We start from the raw sequence: 25,782 nt of genomic DNA, 5'->3' as shown, positions 1-25,782 counted from the left end.
GGCTCGCTGAAATCTAACTCCATTTCTGATGGTTCCACCGATCGCAAAAGTCGGTTTGTTGAAGCGAGCTATCAGAGGACAGATGTGAATTGTAGAGCGACGAATAAATTGCCGTCTGTTGTGATTTGTTGTGAAGGTTAGATAGTTATTGACAGCGTCGATTTGACACTCCCTTACAAAAGGTTGCATTTACGAAGGACGGAGAAAGGGGAAAATTGAATCTCTTGGTAGTAGTCACTTTTCTAAATTCTAATGTATTTGCAGGAACTTTGGCATTTTAATCGAAATTTTGAACGAAATATTAATCTACGTGAATTATGTAGTTTATGTGCTATTTGGCGATATAAAAATTGGAAAAGGGCCCAAAATTAAAGTAAAACTGCCATGAGTTTTATGTAAACATGGAATTGAAAACAGTATTTATGTTTTCATCAGTTAAATGTGCTTTATATGCATATACAAATAAACATATTGCACAAAAACGAATACTATATTTCATACGTACGCTACACTTTTTGAAGAAAATTTGCAAAGAAGCAACACGGTGCCACTGCTAAGGGAGTGGTGGGAAAGAGACAACAGTATGTTTATCGAACCGTTAATTATTAAATCACGGTACAAATTGATGTTTGCTCTGCGGACCGATCATATGTATGTACGTCAAAAACACTGTCTTCCATCTATTACAATATAATCGATTTGGGTTTTTCTTTTTGATCACGAGACAGCCATCTACTTTAATGGAACTTGGATGCAGAATGCTCCTACGCTGGGAACAAATAAATATAAGGGAATGGCCTACGCAGCATTTGAAATCGCCAAGCACGAGGAGGTCTTTGGGCGTCTCATACCTCTCATCCGTTGGGGTGTGTTCGCAACCAGCAAATAAATAAAATTGTACAAGTAAGGTTTAATTCCTTAATTTAAAATCGCATAGATAAAAAAAAATGCTCACAGTAAATATCCAGTTTAATTCTGTTAGAAGTGGAACAAAGTGCAAATAATTCATTTTTGAAAATTGTAAATATATTGACCTAATCACATTACCGCACAGCCACTAGACAAATTCTTTCTCATGAATATTACATACAGTGTAGCATACTTACTTACACATACATAATAGCCATGTGTTCATACAAAGAAAATGTGTTCCACGCGAGGCAACCAGTGCGCAACCAATAAGCATTTAATTTAACTATAATTGCATACAGAAGTGAAGATTATCATCTATTTTCGCCATTCATCCATATGTATGTACATATGTATGTATGTAAGTATAAATATGTTAATGCTTTTGTGACTGCAAGCACACTTCAATAATAAATTGCCTAGCCACAACAAAGTCAATATTGATCAAGTGATTTATTTCATTTGTTTCTCTTTTCGGGTGGCTATCAATAGGATCGCCGATTCTCGTAATATTATGTACATATGCATACATGTGATTTTACATACGTGCTACAATACATGTAAGTAGGCGTACTTGCGTGATTATAAAAGCAACAATAATTTTTATTTACATTTTTACGAATTATTCAGTGGCTGGAAAATCACGCAAAAACCACAGTAAAGCATATCAGCCCGAGTAAATATTTTTGTGCGTGACGATACCGAAGGCACGCATACATATTCATTATGTAAAGGAATCCTATAGCGTTTACACTAGGGCGGGTCTATATTTTGTAATTACTATGCGCGTATAGCATTGGCGTATTCTACGTGTAATTTTTTAGCAAATTTGCCGAAGAAACTAAGGGTCTAAAATCAATTTGAAGCTTGCCAAATTGTAAAAATAGTTTTCGAAGAAAATGTGAAAATTTTCACTGTTCCGCCCTCTGGGGGAAGTTCTAAGAAAAATATGAGTGCAGAAATGGATCCCATATACCAAAAAACCTCTATGGCATGCTTTTATACAAGATTTAGGCACTTCTTTGCGACACTACAGCAAAATGCTACGATAGCTCTTTTCGCAATTTGGCAAACTCCAAATTGGTTTTAGTCGGGAGGATTTCTTCGAAAAAATTTGCTTAGAATTACCCATAAAATCATTCTGTGCTATACGCGCATAGTCGAAAAAATCCCACATACAAATTGACCCTCCCTAGTATACACATATCGCTAGCTTAGTGAAAAGTTTTTTAGTTCACTGCTTATGAAAACTCATATTTTGATACAGCAGATTAGAGAGATTAAAAATGAATCGTTCCGAAAAGGATAAAGTCCAAAGAAGCGCCGAGCACCCGATAAAGCCAGAATAGCACGAAATCTTTTAATAAAGATCGAATCCTTCTGATTATTTTAGGGGTTTGCTTTGCTTTAAACACGCAAAATGCTGTATTAAAATGTTTGCGAATTGCATACCTACTTGAAGAAAATGGCAATAACACGTTTTTCCTCTCCCGTAAAACTTATAAAATGGGACTTAGTCACTTTTCACTCTAAGCTGGCTTAGGGTGGTCAAAAAAAAGTCTAAAAGGTTAAGCTCTCAACCCCTGGGTTTATCATTTTTAAAGCAAGCTTTCTAAATAAGAACGAAATCGGACCATACATACATACATACGGAGCCAGTTAAATAAAAGCTTGTAAAAATACCCGTATTGTTTGTAAAAAATGATATTTAGAGCTGCCTCAAAGCTCCTGCAGTTTTCCATGTATTTTATATGGGGAAAACACTTTTTTGTAGAAATCATAAAGAATTCTCGAAAATCAATATTTTACAAACCGAAAGCTCTGTTTCTCTCCAGAAGTCTTACAATAATAATACTCAACTGTATATTTTACCATTTTTACAATAGTAACAATTTTTTTTGGACCCCCGTTGCATTTTCGGGGTATGCTTTTTTCACTTAGAAAAATCCTTGGTGGTGAGAGCTTATCATTTTAAACCGTGTTTTTGGACCAACCTAGTGTGTGTACATATATGTTTTTTATGCTATATAAATGAAGTGAGCGTATGAATACTTGCAATCACTGACATACAAAACAAAACCATACGAGTGTACTTGCAAACATATTTACATATGTAGCTACTTACGTTGACCGCTTTGATGGTGGCGGTCAATTGAAAAACTAATATAAAATTCCAAATATTTTGCTACAATAACCACAATAGCTCCTGACACAAGAGATACACACACATGCATATGTACATATGTTTTCATTCTAATAAAATTTTATTATAAATTTCCATCCTTTTGCACGCAGGATTTATGTATATATGTAAATACAATAGCATAGGAACAATTTTTAATAGAAAGACTAACATTAAAGAACCGAAAAGAGTGGAATACTACTGGACTTGAAGCCATTGTTTTGTTTATAACTTATATAACAAAAACAACACTAACAGAAAATACATATTTGGCTCTCGCATTTATGCGAGGGATTTTTCCGGGCAGAAGTACCCCAAGGAGCGATCAGAATTCAGACAGGCAATCGCTTTCGATAGTACTCGAAGCTGGAATCGAACTTAGGTCCTACCGCACCTGTAACCACCTGGCTAAGGCGATCGTAAAAATCCAGTCTATAAAGCTTAAGCGACAGCGAAACAGCCGCAGCCAATTGTACTTGGATTTTTACGATTGCCAATCTAGTGTTACTATTCGATTATTCGAATAGTCGCAAAGCTACGAATACCTTACTAAATCGAATATTCGACCGTTGTAATAAGCGTTACTTGTCAAACAAAAAAAATATGAACTTATAACCTACTCATTTATGCTGTTGCTTAGTATCTACAATATTTTCTCAAAACAAAACAAAAAGTGACGGGTGGGACCATGATCAAATTAGTATAATGTTTTTATCATGGATGGGACACTTAACTCGTTTTTCTCAAACTTTATGTAATGTCTCTGTAACATTAATTTTATTAATTTGAAATCAGATATCCATTTAATTCGAAACTAATAAAGTATAAAACTTAATCATATAATTTACATAGAAAATTTACATTTTTCAAAACTGACGGGTGGGACTACGATGACATCCGCTTCTCTGAGTTGTTGGATTCGTTTACGAATTTGAGACAAACTATTAATATTTTGTTCAGGGCACTTTTCTCGTATGAGGCTATTAGAACGTTAAAGTCCCTTTTGTGTTTTGTATTTTTGTAATTACTACCATCATTTTAATGTCCGTGAATTGTACTTTTTTTTGGAAAATTTTTTTTTGCATTGTCACTTTTGATGCACCACGTGGAATGCCTTGACAACTTGATGAAAAAATTTCCTATCATAGATTGTTGCACTATGGCTGGGTTTATATCAATAAGAATAGAGAAAATAGTGAAAAATTAAGCCATTGAAATCTTTTTCTAAAGAATTACTCCATCTGCTTTTTTACAGAATTAAACACAATCTATGTAATTTATTTTTTTTATTTGTGGTGCCGTCTTCGCTGGAATAACCCATATTCATACATTTCAAGTAAGTTAAGTGTGTACATATGTACATACATACATATGTATACATATCTGCATATATTTCAATATTCGAATAATCGCGCACCAGTTATTATTCGAAAAATTGACAACGAACAAAATTTTGGATTAATCGAGCAATTATTCAAATAATTGATGGTGGGCGATTACTCGAATGCAGTCAATCGATAATTCTAATATTCGATTAATCGAATATAAAGAGCTCCAGTTTTGGAGCCGTGACCAACAACTCAGCAGTCGAACATGGATCCATTCGGCTACAGCAGCTGTTGGTTTGTTTGTGGCTTCAAAACCACACATTATCCACTCGCTTACATTGCGAAGCACCTTTCGTTCAACCGTAGTGGTTAATATTTTCTTGGTAGAAAAGGGTAATGCATTCCCATATTCCCACTGGGTCTGCATGCTTGGTATACATATGTACAAATGTGGACATTGAAATACGTGCGTGATAAACTTTGGTATGAAAATAATATTTTTAAATACGAACATTTTTAAACGTTAATCAAATATAAAGTATTCATTTTTACTTTGCATTGGATTCCGAAATGTTTTTCAGAACTTGCCAGTTCCCTGGCGCATCCAAATGTTGTTTAATATAGGATTTGATATCATCCATTAGTGCTAGGATATGCCTTCTAAAGTATCTGGGGCCGTTCTGCTTAAAGCAGTGAAAAAATGCTTTTCACTTTTTGAGAAAACTCATATTTTGATATATGAAGCAAGAGAAATTAAAAAATCAGCCTTTACTAAAGAGTTAAAGTCATTGTCTTAAATGTTACCGGTTATCCTCAAATGTGTTTGCCAAAAGGGGGCACCGAATTTTCGATAAGGCAAAAATAAAACGAAATCTTTTTAATAACATCGAATCCTTCTGGTTCGTGTCGAGTTTTGATTTGCTTTAAACTCGCAAAATTTTGTAATCACAGATTGAAAAATTCCCGAAGAAAAAGACTCTAAGAAGTTTTTTCTCCCATGTAAAAAAAAAAAAAAAAAAAAAATGGATTTAACAACTTTTTACTCTAAATCGACCAAAATATCGATGTTAATATAGATTAACGAGTGTCAATGTTATACTGATAAATATCTCACTCACTTGTTCATAATTGTTTCCACTTTGTGATAGAGTTCTCTACGGTGACGTCGCTTAATAGTTGGCTCCTCCACTTTTTGCATATCTTCATCATTTTTTCTACGTCCCAGGGCATGTGCATGATCGAGGACCCAAGTAGCATTTGGTAGATCATAGGCGAATCCCCAATTTAAACCCATGCTTAAGTACTGGTAGTTCGGATTGCCAACAACTCCGGTAGTCAAACACACGGCGCACTGAATTTATAAAGATTAGTGAAGTCCAGATAAATAAATGTGATGAGTATTTACGAATAAATTTTAAAATAATTAAACAATGGAATTTGACCATGACTTATAGAAAGTTAAACTAATTTGTTTGATTGGTAATGGTGTTCCAAAGTGTTGCCAGAGGAGATGGCACTTAGCTTCTTGAGGTGAAGGTAGATGTTAGGGAGAAGAAGCCCCATGAACAGGCGATGCATTTCCTCCTGTTCGATTCTATCGGACGCTAGGAGTGATGGGGGCGTATCCTATTTCGGTAGTCCGCTATCCGCATTGGACAAATATTGAATATTCATGAGTGCCGAGGACGAGAGTGATAGCACTGGTGAAAAATATTCTGGAAACTTATTGTCCCACATATTAACCCACAACACTCCCAGGTGGTATCCCCCAGTATTTTCTCTCATCTTGACCAAAATAGGCTGACGTGATCTTGAATTATTAGCCCTGGCTGAGCTGTAGGGTATATCTTGGGTATTTCCAAAACTAGTTTAGGTTAGGTTGATGTGGCAGTCGGTTCAAGTTACCAACACACAATTTGAGGCTCTTATAAAGCGTCAATCGGTTTTATTCTTACGTGTGATAATTCCGTTAGAGAGCTAAAGAAGAGCCTGCCTAATAAGCCTGCTCTCCTCTTGGCCAAAGCTGGGCAACTACAGAAGAAGTGCTCCACGGTTTCTTCCTCTTCCTCATCTCCGCAACTTCTGCAATATTCGTGGGAGAAAATTCCTAGTCTTGAAGAGTGCCTGCCAAATAGCTAAGGACCGGTTACACAAGCCGTAACCTTTGGAATATCCTATCTTTAGAGGTACAGCAAGTATTTCGTCTTTTTCTTTTCTACTTGCGGCCAAAGCAGCCTGGCTGTTCTCTTTTGGATCATGTGATTTCGAAGTTCTAATTTGCAGGTTGCCATGGGTATCCCTGGGATACTATCCCAATAATGCCCAAAACTACTTAGAGAAATTTCGGTTGCGGCTAGGCCCAACGTAACAAAAATAAAGAAACGGTTCCCGAAAAACTGAAACTCGATTCCAAAAGAAGAGAATAATGGTTCCGGAAGAACCGAAACGTGATTCAAAAATAAAGAAATGGTTCCGGAGGAACCGAAACTCGATTACAAAATAACTGAAAAACGGGTCCGGAAGAACCGAAACTCGATTCCAGGAGAACCGAAAAATGGTTCCGAAACCGAAGATCGATTCCAAGCGAACCGGAAACGAGTCCTACTACTATTACACTACGAGCAAAAAAATTATTGTTTAGGCAGCCACGTCACATTGATGTCGATTCTTTGACTGACGGGTTTTGTGCCGACTCAATGAACACAGGGTGAGAGGAAGAACATAAGCTACTCAACAGTGTTTCTGGCCGAATGGGAGCCGAAAGCGGTCAGGTAATCTGGTGGATGCATTGACAGGAGATTTGCCAATAGATACTAATGTGGTGAAGTTGAATTGCGCCCAAATAGAGAACGATGAGGTGGAGTTATCTCAATACTTTTCCGTAACCTGAAAAGACCTAGCGAGGCTATGAGGCTTAATATCTTCGGTGCTGCAGTAAACGTTCGTAGTTGTATCATAAACTAGTGATGCTTAAGGTCTAAGTGTTTCTCTTCTTTGGACGAACACATTGACCTAACCTAGCCTAACTTTACCTAATAATGAATAAATAATTGTTTTTGGATTCTTATTTGAATGAAACTTTTAACTTTAATTTTCTAAATTTCAAGTTGTGCCACATTCAAAACCAAAAGTCAACAAAGAGTGCTTACCGAAAATGATGAACCCAATGGAAATGCCAAGAAGCGTTTGTGGCGAGATGAAATTTGTGTCGTTGCTCTAGTCGTATGCCATTTCTCTTCCCCTTCTTCTGCAATAGTCGCATCAGCTATGCATGCTAGCTTTGTGGCACCACTAATACTCGTAGTGTTGCTGTTGCAACTTTCCCTCTCGTACTGCAATGAGTGTCCAAGCTCCTCAGCGGCAAAAGCCGCATCGAAATGCAACGCTTCGGCTGACTTGGCATTGCTTGTGGCAACGAGAGCAACAAAAACAAACAGAATTATCACCAGAAGTAGGCGGCTTATGCTGTTGTTGTTGCACATTGACAATACACGCAACATCTTAGCTGGTAGTCGCGGCTATTGTTGCAAGTTGAAACACTTGCAGAAATTGTTGATGCTGCTGCTGTTGTTTTGGCTGTCGAGTGGTTTTGTTGTTTGTGGTGTTGGTGTTGCTGCTATTGTTGCTTGGACTTTTGTTACGCCTCCTTTGCGCTACTCACTTGCGAAATGCGTTAAATGGCGACCACAAGCGCGCAGAGTTGAGAGCTAGTGGCGACGTTGTCGTTGAAGGGCGTAATGTTGCCACAACTGTGCGGAACTTGAAGTAGAGTAAAGTGAAGAATTTGGTGTCGCACAAACACAAACACTCACACACATATGCATATGCATTTAGGCAAACACATGCATACGCTTTTGTTGTTGCTTTAATTTTGAATCTATTGTTCTACGGGGTATTTTGTTTACAGCTTTACGTGCCACAAATTCACTTGCCGCCTGGGCATTCAGCAAATTTTCTTCTTCTTCTTCTTCTTATACTCGACGGAATTTCTTTCTGCAGCAACGCTATTCGAAACTAGCGGCAATCCACTTTGTTCGAGTGTCACTTTGATTTTGAGTTGAGCTGAGACGCTGTTCGCCTACATTTCGCAGCGGCAGCGATTGCGGCGTTTGCCTTCTTTTGTTTCACGGCTCAGTGCCACAAACAGATGGAGGAAAATAAGCGCAACAATAAGCAAACTGCGAGCAAAGCAAAGTAAAGAAGGAAAATGCCATGACATCAAAGCAACAACTTCTGGCATGCCAACTGCAATGCCACTTTAGCCACAAATTGTATGCAAGTTCCTCTCTTTCTACTTCTCAGCCTCAGCTTCTTTTCGCCTTCAATAAGTAGTTCTAGTGTAGTGTAGAAAAGAAAGTAGTATGTAAGTAGTGGTGCTTCCTATTGTTGTAGTTGTAATTGCTGCTGGTAATCGCATTTCGAGTTTTTCCAAGCCCTATTACCATTCTGTAAGCTGTGTTTGTTGCTGCTGATACTTTGGCTGCGGCCGCAACCAGCGCTATTACCATCATCAACGCCATCGCCAATGCTAACGCCATGCTCTGCCTCTGCCGCTCTTTCATTCAAATGACGCAAATGTTGACAACGCCAAACAATTCAATCCCAACCAATCCAATCCAATCAATTCAGGCAAGCAAGCCACTAATCAACCAACCAACCAATCGACCGACCAAGCGTGTCCGTGAGCGTAATCACCATGGTCGTCAGAGAAACAAAAGCGTACAAAGAAGAGCCATGGAGAGTTGTGGGGACGCAATGAAAGGCTTGCACTGAAAACAAAGAAAGTTCTGCATAGAATTTAGTTGTTAATTAAATTAGTTCGGAGCTCTCAATGCTGAAGTGGCCAGTTATTGTTCTAAATGCCAGCTAGCATGCAAACAACAACCATGTCGAGCATTTGCGAATCGCTAATAACAATAATAAACGTGCAGAGAAGTTCGTGCATTACATACAAACAACTTCCTATGCATGTAAGTAGTATGTAAATACATTAAGTCGTATCACGACATATGAAAGAAAAAAAAGTATATCGTGTGTCAGTTTTATTTAAACACTTATGTCGAAAAAAATGTTGAGGAGATTTTCAAAATATTTGTCTCGCCCAGGACTAAAATTGTTACCCTTTATACAATTTCGATTTTAAAACCCGTTGAGATTTTAACTTTACTAATTAAAAATAAAAGTCTAGGGATAGTATTTCCAAAATGAGTGAAGGTATAAACAGTTTTTTGAACCAAATTTTTTTATGGTAAATTATAGTATTGAGCTTTGAAAAAACTTCATTTCCAAATTACTTGCAAGAGGGTTGCCACCTATTTGAAAAACTAAATTTAACTTGAATTAAGAGAACTAGATAATTTAAATATGTTAAAAAAAATGCGCTTCGGACGGAAAAGTTTCAAAAAGGTTTTAATTTGAAAATTTTTTAGCAGTGTTACCTCCAGTGTTTTATAGAGTTAAACTGAATGTATACAATAGGTAAAATAATTTGCTACAATATGAATTTCAATCAAAATGGCATTGAAAGATTATTTATAATCGCCATGTAGCAACGTTGCCACCCGTATAAGAATTCAAGTTTAACTTAAATTAAGGCAATCGTAAAATATGAATATGTATCCCGATTTGAGTGCCACGCGAAAGAGGTTGTGGTTTTAAAATATTTTAAAGAGGGTTGCCACCAGTTTACAAATTTAAATTCAATGTATGCAATTGGTTAAATAAATTACTTCAATATGGTTATCAATCAAAACTGCTTTGAATATATTTTATTTCGAAACTACTGTTGCCAAATGTTTTAAAATTTAAATTAAACTTGAATTAAGGAAATCTGATGATTTAAATATGTACAACGATACGAACACATGGACACAGGACGGCTGCCACCCGTTTTAAACTTTAAGCGCAACTTGAATTAAGGGAATTAGACAATTTAAATATGTATATTTGAGTGTCACACGAATATTTCATGTGCAGATTTTCACCTGAATGTGCTCTTAATAAAATCACGTATTCTATGTTTTAGTTTAACGGTTGTGAAGTTTTCAACTTCTTAATAGAGGACTCTGATCATTTCAGCAAGATAAAAGTTTTAGTGTAGTTGAGTTCTTTCAATAACTTTTCTTACAAACTTCCGCTCAACTCAAATACATTTACATATTAATTATTTAACTTTAGCATTTTACAAGATTTCCCATGTTTTTATTTTGTCAGGCTTTTGGTTAAAAAATCGGCAACATTTTCTGATGTTTGAACGTATTCAATAGAAATCTCCTTGGCAACGCATTTTTCTCGTAGAGATACAGCACTTCGTCATTAGTGAGCGGTGCAGATTTTATCCGAGTGGATGGTAAGTATCGTGTTTTTTTTTCATCAGTAACAACCCTGGATTTGTGTGAAATTAAAAAAAGTAAAATTTAAAAGCTGCTCACCGCAAGCGATGCCAACAGTTGCAAATGAGCTAGTAACACTGCAAGACACCAGAGAAAATCGCTTCGGAAAAACGCAAACGCAACATGTTGCACTTATTTGCAAAGCTGACAAAGCTGCTAATTTGCTGCAACCTCATTGCGGACAATCTAATCACAACATTTGCAGCGACAAATGCTACCAAAGTGCCTGCGGTCACTACCATTTTAACGTCGACCAATCAACATAACGATCCACATACCTGGTTACGAAGGCAACGAAGGTATTTGCTGTTCGAAAAGGGCTCAACAGTTATAGTAAGTACATAAGGGGGGAGGGGAATGTGGACGTACTTGCATGCGAAGCATACGACCGATTAATATGACTGCACCGCAGTCATTGTGTTGCAAGCAATTAAATTAAACAACTCATGTGCATTTGCTTGTGTACATATGTATGTGTGCTTAAATTACAGATGCAAACCAACATTGCCAAAGCTATACTGCCGGAGAGACCGCGAGGCCTCAACCAAATCTACGAATATACTTTCAACTATGAATTGCCCACTGCTTTGGATGTGCTAAGGCCACAGCTGGCAAAGAAGGCACATCAGAAGAGCGAGCATAGCAAGGCAGTGGCAAAGTCAAAACAAATCACGGCAACAACTACAACAGTTGCAACTACACTGCATTCACAGTACTTAGCCAAGTACACATTGAACAAAAACAGCAGCAGCATCAGCAGCAGCAGTGGCAGTGGCAACAATCCATGGCAGCCACAATCACACGCAACTCCATATTGGCCTTCAGTGGATGAAAGTGTGGTGGCACCTTGGTGGCAAGCACCCGTGCGACGTCATTGGCACAGCGTGCCGCAGCAGCAGCAGACGCTAAACCAGTTGCAGAAAAAACCTCACTCTCCCATGTTGCCAAGCAAATTTGCAATAATGCCAGCTGTTATTGCTGCTCATCCCATGCCGTCTACGATGCCTCAGCAGTCTTCATGTCCCAGACGAAATGTCTATGGCAGCTGGCTTCACCGTTCGCAGCATTGGTGTTTGCCTCGTCATCGAACGGTTGGGCGTGACCGCAAACGTAGCAGTGGCACTGAAGGTCAGTTCAGTGTTAGTGGTGCTGGTAAGAAAAAAATTGATGACGCAGGCCATCGAATTGATGAGGACGTTGATGAATTCCATTTTGCAACAAATGCTGAGCGCGTCTTCTTCGATTTGCTGGGCACATTATCTGACATGTATGTATGTATGTATGTATGTTTATGTGTATGTTGTACTAATGTGTTAGCACAAATTGCAAGCATAGCCTTTATCGTTTGTTTTACAGCTACACTTAGAAAGAAGCTTTGGATTTCTCCACATTCACTCGCTCTTACAGCTTCGAATGCCATCACTTTCAACAATTCCAATCATTTCTGTGCTACTTGAACATTTTACATATTTACTTAAATTCTCTCTACTCAATCCAGTTCCCTTCGAATCCAGTTCGCTGCCGAACCCTGCACTAGTCATAGATCACTCGTGTTTCATTTCATTGAGTTATTTCCTATTCTTACTCACTAATAGCTTTCTATCCTACCTGCATGTGTATACCTGTCTTATTTATTCGATTGTTGCTGTTTTTGTCGCACATATGTTTCTTGTTATACATAATTGCATTGTAATTACTCTGCTAATTGATTTCATTAAGTTCCTGTACCCTTTCCCCACCAACTCATTGCTTCATTAATTCATTTTCTTATTCTTCTTCTGCTCTTCGGTTCATCGATTTGCATCGGACTTCCGTTTATTTACCATATGGACTGCTATCATCCGTGTGCTTTGACACCTACTCCTACTTATGAACGTGCATATGTGTATGTATGTATGTATTTGCTATCATTGCCGTTTGCTGCTGTTGTTGCCTACTTCTCGCAACTTAGCCATAATTACCCGGCTCATTACTGTGTAATGCGTAGCCTGTGTGAATCTCAACATTTGCTAGCGGCGAAAGGTCATTCGCTCTTTCATGATTTGCTGAGGATACTTATTGAGTGAGTATAGCGGTGTATAACTATGTATTTGTGTACACATAAATATTGATTTGAAATCTAGCCTCACGTTTTTTTCAGCAATTTAGTGAAGAGTCTATTTGGTAGTGCAGGAAACTTAGTTATGAGCTACCTAAATATGGGCATGAATTTACCGAAATTATTCTCTATGTTGATTAGATTAGATTAGCTGGGCTCGATGTGGATGCGGAGGCATGATTTTAGTTCGTAACCGCAATGTACTTTTTTGCCAGTCTTAGCAAATTTTCGATGCTTTGGTCCGCAATATCCTTCAGTAAGGCGAAATACGTCGATCCAAGGTAGCTGAGTTGCGATGTGCCAAAAGCCGAACAATGTCACAAGAGATGTTCAAGTGTGCCTTTAGCGTTGAGCCCCAACCAATATCTTGCAGTCTAACTTTGGGGAGGGGTGGGGCCGGTTATACGGCATTTTGGAGTCGTCTGTGAAGAAATTGTAGCTGTAGCTATCGAATCGAAGTTCCTTCTTCCATCCGCTTTGCTCTTTTATTACGTCCGGCCTATTTTTAAAATAGGCCTGACAAATTGCCTGGACGGAGCTGCTGCTCAGGCTTTGAAAATTGAAACCAAACAGTCGCTGTGAAAACTGTAACGTAACTTTCGATCTTAGTGCCGACTTTTTCGCTAATATCTTTGCAATTGAGATTACTTGGTACAAGATTAGAAAACCATCTATTGCTGCTGCTGCATTATCCATAAAGAGCTTTCAAGTTTGGGTGGATACCAGGAATAAGAGTCGGACCTTTTGTGTGAAGAGTACGAAGTCCGAGTTATCTGGGGGCACGCCCTGTCCCATCCCTCTTTCGCTCCTTTAGATTTCCCCCAGTGACCTCACGTGTATTTCTTTCATCGAGTTGGGACACCTACCGGTGGTAATGATGGCTACACCCTTCGCGAACCAACTGAATGGAACTTACCAGTGTGGTTTAAGACCTGCTAAGTCCACCGTTGACCAGATTTTCAAAGAACTTCAAGTCCCGAAGACGACACACACATATTTTCGTCGATTTTAAAGACGCTTTTGATAACACATAAGGGCTATTCGCGATCCGGTGCAAAGGGCCTAGCATCATTGCATTGCAAATTTGTATTGCAAATTATTTGCAATACACAAACAAAATACACGCATTTGCATTTGTCATGGCTTGGCAAATTTGCAATACCGAAAATCCATAGCATAAAAATGCTATGCATTGCATTCATAAACAAAACCAAAGCTGATGCACAAAAATTGTTTTGCAAAAGCTTTGCCATGACAGTTTAATAAAGGTCGCTCACAATCCATGGCATATTTCTGCAATTGCATAAATTTGTCAGTTCTTATGCACCGAATCGCGAATAGCCCTATAGAGAAGCTGCCTGCACGACGCCATGTCTAAGTTTTTGAGTCAGTGCAAAACTAATACGGCTATGTAAAGTTACGGTGTGCACAACCTTCTGCTCTATTCAAATTGAGAAGAACCTCTCCGTGCAAGTTTTAGACTAAATGAGATCTTAGACAAGGCGATTCACTATCGTGCGACTTTTTTAATCTGATCCTGGAAAGCATAATAAGAGAGATAAGTCTACGCGTAACGCGTAACCCTCTTCGAAATATTTTCAAACTGAAACCTTTTTAAATCTCTTTGGTCTGACAACCAAATAGTGATATATATCGTAATTGCCGAAATTACTTTAAACTTTTTAAGCAGGGTGCGACCTACTGAAGTTAATAAATAAGCCTTTTCGGCCAGTCAGAATTGGCATGCAATATGACGCAAAAAGACAAATAAAAAACTGTTCTGGGTAGCTTTTCAATAGTTCTAGAATTTCTGATAAGGAAAAATAAAGTTCTGCAAAATTATGCCAAAAAACATTTTTTTCAAAAAGTGGAAAAGTTAAATTTTTGAAAAAAATAAAAATTTAAACTTTTCTGAGTGGCTTTTTAATAATTCTAGAGTTCCCGAGAAGGAAAATGAAAAGCTACCGAGCACAGTTTTTTCTGCGTTATTTTGCACTCATTTCTTTTTTCCGAACGCAACTTCAAACATAAATAAAAATATTAACATATCACAACTAAGTACTCTCAAAGATCTGGTCTTTTGACAGGTAATCATCGCCGCTTCTGGAGGAGCAATCGCCGTTAATGAAATCATTTCTTTTCTGGCCTATTCGTGAGAGAATTTTTCAGCTTCATTCCTGTCTGTCAGCATCTCAAGTCATTCCCTTCTACTCCTCTTTTTTTTTTTTGCTTTTGAGAAGCCTTCATCGGTTTCTGAAATTAAGGTCTCAGCTCAATCAATAAAGATAGGGTGCTCTAAAATAATAAGGACTCTTGTTTTTAAAGCCGTATGCTTCCTTTTCTGTATTTATACTCCATAATCAGGCTGCTTCTCATAAAAATAAATTTACTAAAAAATCTCTTTATTAAAAAAAAACATTATGTTCGCCAGAATCCTCTTTCGTGCATTCATTCTATCTTCTAGTCCATGTGTCGTCCTTTGTCCATTCTAATTCAGTCTAATGAATGTCTATTCGGACAGGAAACTCGATTAAATGCGACTTTATTATTTTCTATTATGTATGTATGTATTTATATGTACTTATGTATGTAAATATGTAGAGAACCGCATACTACTATATATTTTGTTTGTACATTGCATTTTTTCTTTTAACCGCTTTTACTGCACTCAACAGTCACTCATAATTTACGTGAGCCACTAGAAAAGTACAATGAAAAGGATGCAATTTCCTTCCCAGAGTCGAGTTTAACGGGGAAAATAGCTTTAAATGGTAGTAGCTAGGCACCGCCGAAGGGTGTAAGTCTAGGACGGAGTGTGTTAAGGGAAGACGAAGTAGATAAATACATATGCAAGTACATAAATGTTAGTAGAAAAGGGCGATAGTGTGGACTAAGGAAAACGGCTGCTCTCCAGTAGGATTAGTTAGCTGGCTGTTGGAATTAAATTAAATTTTATATACTGTATTACTTGGTTAACGCGACTCATTGCAATTTTTCATTGCTTTTAATATCATTTGTTATGTCCTCTCTTTGATTGCATGTTTTTCATGCGAGTTTCTTTTTATTTTTTTTTATGTTGGGTTTTGCTGGCTGCTGCTGTTTTTACCGCTACTGGCTGCTTCGCGGGACTTACTGCACATATACATCCTTATATAAATATGTTTTTTTCTGTGTGTGTGTTTCCATAGCGCTGCATTGCCGGCCGTGCGTCGTCATGCCACATATAAAAAAGCGATTTGGCATGACAATTTAAGCGACTGCGCCCAACACTATGCAACACTTTGTGGCTTAAGTTTTCTACAACATTTCACTGACGCTGTGCATGGGCGATTTATGTAACCCCAACGCAAGAAGGAGGTAGAGCAGGATGTAGAGGTAGCAGAGAAGTGCGTAACAGCATACGCACATGTACACAAACATATGTACACTCACATACAGGCGCGCGAAAATTACAAATCCACGCATGCAATAAATAAATACTAGGATGTAGTACGCGTGCAAGGGCTGGATAAAATATAGCAACACAATTGTAGTAAAAAGTAAATATTTAAGTTCGACGTTGACATGTATGTACTATATACAAATGTATGGGTGTGTGCGCGAGTCAGCGCAATAAAATACAAAATGTAAATAAAACATAAATAAAAATCTGTAAATAAAAGTGACAAGTATTAAAAATAGCACGCCAGTTGGCACCATTGGCGCTCGCTGGTGTTTGTGTTTGTGTTGGCGTTGCTGTTGGTGCTGGCACTGTCGGCCTTATTTCATTCATTTTTCTCCCGTCCAATTGCATTTATGTATGTATGTAGTTTCATTCCTTCGTTATGCTTTAAATATTTTTATTTACAAGCTAACGCTTGATTTTATTTGACATCAATTTCTCTTTCTTTTAGAAATACCCAGTGCGCATTAAAATTGTTTTTTCATTTATATCTACATGTTTACGAGCTTGTATGTATTTAATTGCAATGTACGCACATGCAACTACGATCAACATAATAATAGCAGCGACTAGAACTACACTCAATTAATAAATAAAAAATGTTTTTTTTTTCAAGTAGATCGCAGGCGCTTTAAGCATAGAAAAGCGGGATTCTAGTTCGAATATTTACTTTAAAAGAAATAATACTTTGTAGAGGATGACCTCTATAGGCCCAAGCTACTCTATAACAGAGCTTCCTCAAATAGGTTCCGCCGAACCCTTGGGTTCCATAGGATAGTTACAAGGGTTCCATGAAAAGATTAACTTACTAAGATGGTGAATTATTCAACAGGTTCTTAAGTGTAAATCAGGGCTAATTTGTTACCCAAAATTTGGGTGTGAAGTACGGCGCACCAAAAATTCAATAAACCGTTGGCCCAATTAAGCTGAAAATTGGTACGAATTTAGAAAAATTAAAATAGGCCAAAAGATGACTGCCAAAGTTTCCAAAAAAAAGACTATATAGATTGCAAAGCCAAAGAGGCGGCTTGTGGCAGCTGGTTTTACTTTTAACTAGTTGTAAAAAATGTATGTACTGCTGAAATAGAGTGCAATGGAGTATAGTCGTTGTGCTGGGTATGCAGTTACAGTTGTACGGCTATACTCAATCCCGACTCTTGAGTTCTCGTTCGCGCACTCCGGGAAACGTGATGCGAGATGCAGTAACCAATCCGTGTGGAGTCACGGCAGAAAGAGAGGAAGCTTCGGTGGGGCCACTCCGACTTATTCGGTTTATTGGTCTCACTGAAGTCTGTAGAAGAAAACTTTTCAAGAACGTCAGATTCCAGAATTCGACTCAAAAAAGTTCTCAGAATAGGGGTGACTACCATGAAGTAGCAGGCTATATTCACTTATTTCTCTCACAACGTATCGCTGTCAACAGTCGTTGCTTGAGCTCATCAGCTCCTTTGCCAGAGTTCCAGGTAACTTGTTCAATTTGGTGAATATCACTTTTATTTCCCAAAGACTAGTAGTAGTGCCAGTCAAGAGTACTTTTTTGGATATCATTTGAGAAGTGCTTGCATATACATATACATTTGTAAACCTTTGTTTATATGAGGCGATTAGTTGAATAAAAAGTTGGCTGCCGACCAACTTCGTTGAAAGCAATCAATTGAAAGGCTGATCACACCTGGCGATTGTTGCCTCTAACTACAAGTTGCCTGTACAATCGCCTTATATAAGCACCGTATAAGAGAATAAATGTTAGCTAAGACAAAACGGAACAATAATCGTTGCATAAATTTGGGAGAGCATGTACTCGTTCCTGCTTGCGAAAATTTTAAGAATTTTCTTTTCACTTAGTTAGTGTCGTAAACCAAGCCACTACTGTTTTTATTTCCCTAAAAGTTTGTATGAATTTCCAACATAACACCATAACTTTACGACACTCACATATTGAGTAGATTTGACTATTTATTTTATTATATTTTAATATGAATTATTTGTTTATAAAAATATAGTTTATTCCTTAACAAACACTAAATGAAATTAAGTTTTATCTTTGAACAATCAATTTGATCTCTTAATATTTTGCAGATTTTTAGCTCATTCAATTTTAGTCTAATAAAGTGCAAATTTAAAGTAGCTGTGATTTACAGTTGATGTACGGCATATTTTTGACGATGTCGCTAATTTTCTTCCATATTATCTAAGTATGTTTGACGATTTTTTTAATGAAGAAAAAGATCAACGCCTTCATAAAAAAAAAATATATTAAAAATCAACGATAAGCCGCAGCTATGTATTTTAAACTTGCGCTTTATTTGAATTGATCTTGTAGCCCGATCAAAACATGTATTTATAGGAAATCTAATTACAAAGCTTTACGAAAGTTTGGACCTTGGATTTATACGGGTTTCGTTAAAGTGTAAACCGCACTTTTATTAACAAATAATTAAAATTATATAATTTTAAGATAAATGGCCAATCCAGTTAACATGTATAAAGTGAGGCTGTGCGATTAATTGATTACTCAAAATTTTAATTAATCATAAAGTAAATAACTCAATTATTCGATTAATTGGAAATTATGATTACTTAAAAGTTCAGTTACTCGAGTAATCAAGATTTTTGATTAACCAAAAAAAAAATATATTTGAGTAATTTGCTTTATGATTAATCAACATTTCGAGTAAAATGAGTAATCAACATTTCAACTCTTTACATATGTATAAAGTAAGGCATATTCAACAAGGTAGAAGTGACAATTCAGTCGAGCTCTCTCATAGCTGACTGTAATGTCAGAAAATGTAAACAAAGAAATTAACCCTTTAATATATATTTACCACATTTGATAAAACTCAATATCTTTGAAATGAAAGCTTTTGTAAATATAAAAATATATAAAATCTTATTAGAATCAGCCTCATTTTAGTTATTGCATTTTCACAAAACTACACACTAAATGAAACACACTTATTTATAAAATGAAACACACTTATTTATAAAACAGTTTTGATAATTTTCTTGCATATTACTATCCCAATCTGTTTGAGCATTTATTCTTTTATTCAAATACTTAATTCTTAAGTATATTAGACATTAATAAAAAGTTCGATTCTTCTAAATTTAAATCAGAAATTAATTTCAATAATTTAGCTATTAAATTTTTGCAATTCGAAATTTTCTTTCCATTAAGTTTATTAAAGATTATTTTCAGTTTCTTTATGTTGACAAGGAATTTTGGTTTAGGTTTTACAAGACCACCATTTGAAATTTGGTCTATCCATGTATATGAGTGGGGGATTTTCTTTTCATATTCGGTATGATACATCCTGCACCTGGCAACAAACGCGTCCGCTTAGAAATATTCGGCTGCGATGGGCATCAAATAAAGTCACGCGCACACGTGAAGAGTCTCCTAATGAATCTTCGCAGCAATTTGCCCCTCGTTGTCGCTTCAGTTGGCAATTCGGAGGTTTAAAATAACGCACAAGTTTGTTGTCCTGGCTCTTAGCAAACACAACGCACCGCACGTAATTCCTTTTCATTTTATTATGAATTAAAAATCAGTCACACAATTGAAATTTTAAATTAAAAAAAAAAAAAAAAAAAATTTTGAATATTATAGGGTTAAGAGTTGACATTTCAGTCGCAGTTCAAAAGAGAGAAATGTCGAAATCACTTCTACCTTGTTATGCCTTGGTATAAAGTAGTTAAAGTTCCTTGATACTTTGAAAACAACGTTTCTGTTTTCAAAAATTAAAACACAAAATTTTTTTCATATACAGAATGTAAAAAAGAAAATAAGCATTTTCCAAAGCAAACTCTTTTAACGAGCAAAATTATATTTTTTGAGTAATCATATTTCAAGTAACTCGATTAATCATCGTTTTGAGTAATCAAAATCTTGATTACTCTAGTAATTGATTAACCGAATAATTGATTAACCAACTTGCTCGAGTAATCGAATAATCGCACAGCCCTATTATAAAGTTTTGATAAGCACTTGAAATGTCAAGTTTTAGTACTGAATTCAAATTCTTCATCCATTCATAATAACTTGAAAAACTTTGTTTGTTAAGAAGTGTATCTTAAAATATCTGCCTTGACATTTATGTTAAAAGTGTAAAATATGTAAATGTACCTAAATAAACTTTCCCGTGAATACCATCAAAGCATTGCTCTTGAAGGGACTCTATGTATGCATGCATGCATATGAGCAAATTAAAAAGTCGATACAATTTACAGTCGAAAAGTACAGTTTTTGTATAGATTATGGATTATTTCCCAACACTGTGGGGAACTAAGCAAAATGGCCTAGTGTATTTCGAAAATATTCAAATACATAATCTACAAACCGATTATATATTCATTAAAAGATAATTTGTCATCAGTCTGAAATAAAAAAATTATAAATCGAAAGGGTAAAATAGTATTGTGTTATTAAATCAAAAATAAAAATTTTCATTTCACTGACGAAGGGGGGAGGATCTATCCACCCAAATCCGAAATCAATATCGCTGTTCAGCAGCCAGCCGCCGGATCTCGTTTTATATATTAACAAGCAAAGCTCAAAAAAAAGTTCAATCGATCCGAAGAATGATAGGTTTTTTTGGTCATGAGCTTCCCGTCCACATGCTCTGGTAACACCACCTTGTATGAATTCACCTTGGAACTAACAAAATATTATTAGTTTGAATTTTAAAGTTTTTCGAAGCTTTCGAAAGGGTCAAAATAATTGCACTCAAATTGCATCTTTCAACATTTTGCATGTTTAGTATCATTTGAAGTTTCAACGTGATCGCGGTGTTAATGATCCATATTTTGAGATAAAACTAATCTACCTATTTGGGAGAAAAAGTGTATTTTCATCTAGACGAACTGGAAAAAGTGGGCTGTCGGGTGATAGGCTATGTAGATGATGTGGAACTTTTGATTAAAGGACGATTTCTAGACAACCTTCTAGATCTGGCTCAAGGTTACCTGAACCAGGTAACTAGGTGGGCGATCAATGGCGGCCTCGCAGTAAATCCCAGAAAAACGGAACTGGTCTTGCTTACCAGGAAGCATACGATACTCGTTGTGGCCCTTCCCTCGAGTGCGGGTATATGGACCACCCTTTATAAGTATGTGAATTTTAGGTCTTGCCATCTCCCTCAATGAAAACCTTTGTATTAAAATAGTTATTGAACAGCACCTTATCGCAAAATGTAATAACTCAAATTGCCCATCTGTGCAAAAACATAAAAATCCTTTTCTGAGAACGTTTCAATCGCTTGAAGAATAGAGACCATATTGTGAAGAAAACTATAAAAAATACATACTTAAAGTGTATGTATGTAGATATGAAAACCGAGCAGCTTTTGTACAAAATATACAAATTTGACTAAATATACTTTCGAAGGACGCGTGCATTCATATGCGTATGTGACATTTTTAGTATTTACGCAGTTGATTGCTGGATTTTTTAGCAGGTTTTTGTTTTTGTCTTTAGCGTTCATTTCTGCTACTATAAATGCTATATTTTTTATTATTATTATTACAGTTATAGTCTGCGTTGAATATCCGTTTGCATCACAAGCGCCTGATTGGCGGTCACCGCGTTATCTGTGTGCCATTTTAACCTTTTACACGCCCATACATACACATACGATATTCGAATGTAAGCCTTTTCATTGCATGGTCAAAAAACCAATGTAACTGTATAAGTAAATAAAATAAATTCCGAGTAGCCAGAGTGCGCTTTGACTGTCTATTTGATGACAGAATTTGTCGCAGCCCCTTTGCCGGTCAAATTTTTTCCGAGCATTAATTTTTTTGCGCCACAAATTTTTTAAAGCATTGCATGGAATTTATTTCCGCGTGAATTCTTTATATGTACATTTTAGTAAAAAAAATTCGAAAGGATTTTTTTAAACTTGCAGCAAAAAGAGATACCAGTAAGCAATTAAAACATTGCCGCTCTCTCACCTCTTAACGCTACCATTTAGTGCATAATTTTTCAGTCACAAAATTACAAATATTGCATAAATGCATTAAAATATTTGTATGAACGTACGCTTGTGTGTTCGAGTATGCGTACAGTTTTTTATATGCACACATATATATGTACATTAGACTGCATCACCAAAAAAAGTTGCGGGTTTTCGCGGGGATTACTAAATTTAAAATTGAGTTTTTTTATGAATAAAAATAGTTTCTTAAAGTAGTTTTTGAAAAAAAAAACACCTAAAATGACAAAACAGATTAAAAATCTGCTTAGAAATATGTATTAAAAAATTACAACGGAATCATAATAATTCGATTTTTGAAGCTGTTTTTTTTTCCAAAAACTGGTTTAAAAAAACTTGAATAACTGGGCCAAAACTATATCGATTTCGACTTATGAGATACCAGAGGAAAGGTATTTTCTCACCCTTCTTATATCTTTGCAAAAAAGACTCATTCACGTCCCAATTTTCTCTTTTTCAAATACCAACACATATTAAATCAACTTGTAATGACGTGAGCAAATACCTCACGTGTTTAAATTGGTATAAGTTTGTCTGAGTTATTAAAGTTTTTCTTAAACCAATCGTTTTTTAATATTTCTATGCAGATTTTTTAAGCTTAAACTGTTATGCCATCTGAGGTGATTTTTTTTTAAATTACTTTACGTTTTTTATTCATAAAAAACTTCATTTTTGGGGGTTTTTCACCAGCTCATGTAAAGTTTAATATTTTTCTGAAAAATATTGGCGCAGTTCTTAAAATTTAATACATTTTATAATTCCAGTGGAAAAAAACAGTACCGTTTTTTTTTGTATGGCGAGTGGTGCAGTCTAATGTACATATTTTGATTTGACCTTTTCGATGCGCTTTATCGCCGCTGCACAGTAATAATAGTACCACATATTGCCTTCAACGTCGCGGATTCTGTTGTTGGATTCATTGCCGTCCGCGTTGACAAACAGAATTTGCATTTGCAGCAAATACTTAATTAATGGCTGTCATATTCAATATTCAGTTTATACCAGGGGTGCGCATTCACTAACTCAGTTGGCTCACGGCAACATCACTGTGGCTTGCTTTGGCTTCACGTATTTAAATAGGTGTATACGGATAAAATCCGAGTATTACTATTACCAGGGTAATATTGGTTAATTTTTTTATCCGTATAGTCGGTTAATATCCCTTCATTTTGTTATAATTACATTTATTTGTTTTGGTTTGCTCGAAATCGGTACGCGTTTCAGTAATTCCTGTACAGCAGTTGTTAGAATTTATGAAAAAGTTTCAGTGTAGATCCCTTAAAAAAAGATGTGGCTGAGATTAAGTTTCATACTTAGCACTGACTTTTTATTTGACCGTTTATTAGTGTTGGAATAACTTTGAACAAATTCCATGAAAAACTGACATTCTCGAGATAAAAAATTTAATTCAAATTAAATATGCCATAGACTTCTAATTTTTCTCCCATAGCACAGCTCAACGAATGGTAGAGGGAAGAAAGGTAAATACTAGTAGCAAAATTATTAATAACAGTGTGATAAAATTCGAGTCATTTTTCCTTCTCAAGCATGAAACTTCGAAGGAAAACTTAACTGGGGTAAGCTGCGTTACGTGATTCTGATCGGTCTTTTAGTTTAGCTCTGAATCTCCTGATATTTAAAATTTTAAATTTAAATAAATAGGATTGATGACACCAAAAGGACATCGTTTCGTTCTTTTTTATATACCGAATTCGTATGCAAATGTGCATTGAGAGAAAAGCATTGAAGTGAAATTAAAAGGGCTGTACAATCTTTGCATTCAGGGGTTGGGAGCGACTTATTGCCGTAAGCATTTAGTCGCCTGTTCGTTGTACGTCGCAAAAGTTTCTTCCCCTTGACAAGCACGTAGTCCAGATTAGCCCGGAAATCATCATCACTGAGCAAACACTCTACGTAAAGCACCAGTATCTTGCTACGGGTAATAGCGATGCATGGCACTGAAAAACCTGAAGAAAGGGGCGTCAAAGTTGTAGTACTAGCAGTTATGGGCCCTTTTCTCTCAACTGTAAGCGAAACACTCGCATCAGCACTGGGAAAGTTACATGTTTGAGCCATGCAAAGTGAGATAAATGTAAAACCAGACAATATCGAACTTATGCTATTCACACATAGGAAGAAAACACCCCAGCTCAAAGCTGCTAAATTTGAAGTTGGTAGTTGTTTACTCCGTGGAACGCGGCGTCTCGTTGTCTCTCTCTCTCTCTCTCTCTGGTTAGGGAATGAGGCAAGCATATTACAAGCGGAAGTCTTAGGCATCCTTGAAACTTGTAAAGCTATAGGAGAAGGCATTGGTAGCCCAGCGGCTCTGTTAGCACTAGTTATCACCGGTCATCAAATCTCAGCTGTTCCAGAAGTGTAAAATGGAATTATGCTCAAAGTCTGCGTTAATAGGCGTCTCTCTTGTCGAGGTTCCCGGCCACAGAAACATTGAAGACAATGAAAAGGCCGATAAATTGGCGAAGGCAGGAGTCTATTTGGAAGAATACGAGGCTATTGCACTGGGATGCTCCCTCCGAGCCGTTCAAAGAAAAATTGGTTTGCATTTTCTTGGGTTGGGAGGGAGGAAGTGGTCGGGCATACAGACTTGCAAAATTGCTGGGGAACTCTGTCCTGACTATAACAACGAAGACACTAGAACTGCTGAATAGGTCAAAGGTAGAAATATTTAGAATTGTAGCAACCATTCCAAGCCATTAGCACATAGACAAACACGCAAAGAGAATGGGACTCCTAAATAATAAAGCTTACCGCAGGTGCCAACTAGAAGGTAGCGAAGAAAGTAAAGCACTAGGAATACACAACAAACAAAACTAGAAGATACATACATCGGAAGATTCATAAGGGACACAATATGGTTTGACCAAGAAATCTAGATATTAATAGGTATTTAGCAACCAGGGTCTTTGAAGCTCTTCTGTGAAACTTAGCAGGTTCGTTAGGCTAATCTCCATGAGATCGGCATTCAAGAGGCTGCATTGACCGAGCCACATGTGTCTTACCCGACCGAAAGCTGATTCGAGTTTTTTATACAAATTCTGTTTAGGCAATCGTTTAGGGAAAGAAATTTAGCGATTAGGTCAACAAAAGTGCGGTTCTCTCACGATCAGCAGAATTTTAGATTTTTTAAATGACTTCAGGCTTCAAGATTAGTAATGCTTCTTTGACAAAATATTAGCCGGATGTGGATAATAATTTATCCACCGTATCAGATCTGGGATTTTCGTTATTGTTGTCATCTAGGTATATGCATGTATATCGTCGCTTAAAGTACAAAACCGCGTATGTGAGGTTGCATAAATTATTTTCCAGACGGTAAAAACTCTCTTTAATGCAAAATGGTTCTCTTTTTTATAAAGCAATCGCATTCATGGCTAGTATATTTCAGGACGAATGCACAAATGTACCAATCGTGTG

The 25,782-nt window shown here is 36.6% G+C and overlaps 1 protein-coding gene across 7 annotated transcripts in view; it reads right to left on the bottom strand.

The window, feature by feature from the left end:
• LOC118744737 (acetylcholine receptor subunit alpha-like 1) overlaps nt 1-25,782 on the bottom strand; it is a 220,179-nt gene that overhangs the window by 53,543 nt on the left and 140,854 nt on the right. For 3 of the 7 annotated variants that reach the window (XM_036478022.1, XM_036478053.1, XM_036478043.1), the window contains exon 7: nt 5,538-5,770. The exons of 1 other annotated variant lie outside the window; for it this stretch is intronic. In XM_036478022.1, coding sequence (XP_036333915.1) covers nt 5,538-5,770 — 233 coding nt within the window. Of the gene's footprint in view, nt 1-5,537; nt 5,771-25,782 lie in introns of those variants that run through there. 3 more of the 7 variants (XM_036477995.1, XM_036478003.1, XM_036478011.1) reach the window with 1 other exon arrangement.

The sequence above is a fragment of the Rhagoletis pomonella genome, unplaced genomic scaffold (assembly GCF_013731165.1).
Source record: "Rhagoletis pomonella isolate Grant_MI unplaced genomic scaffold, Rhpom_1.0 Rhpom_scaffold_00001, whole genome shotgun sequence".
Taxonomy (NCBI): Eukaryota; Metazoa; Arthropoda; class Insecta; order Diptera; family Tephritidae; genus Rhagoletis; species Rhagoletis pomonella.
This window is presented reverse-complemented; position numbering and strand designations above follow the sequence as displayed.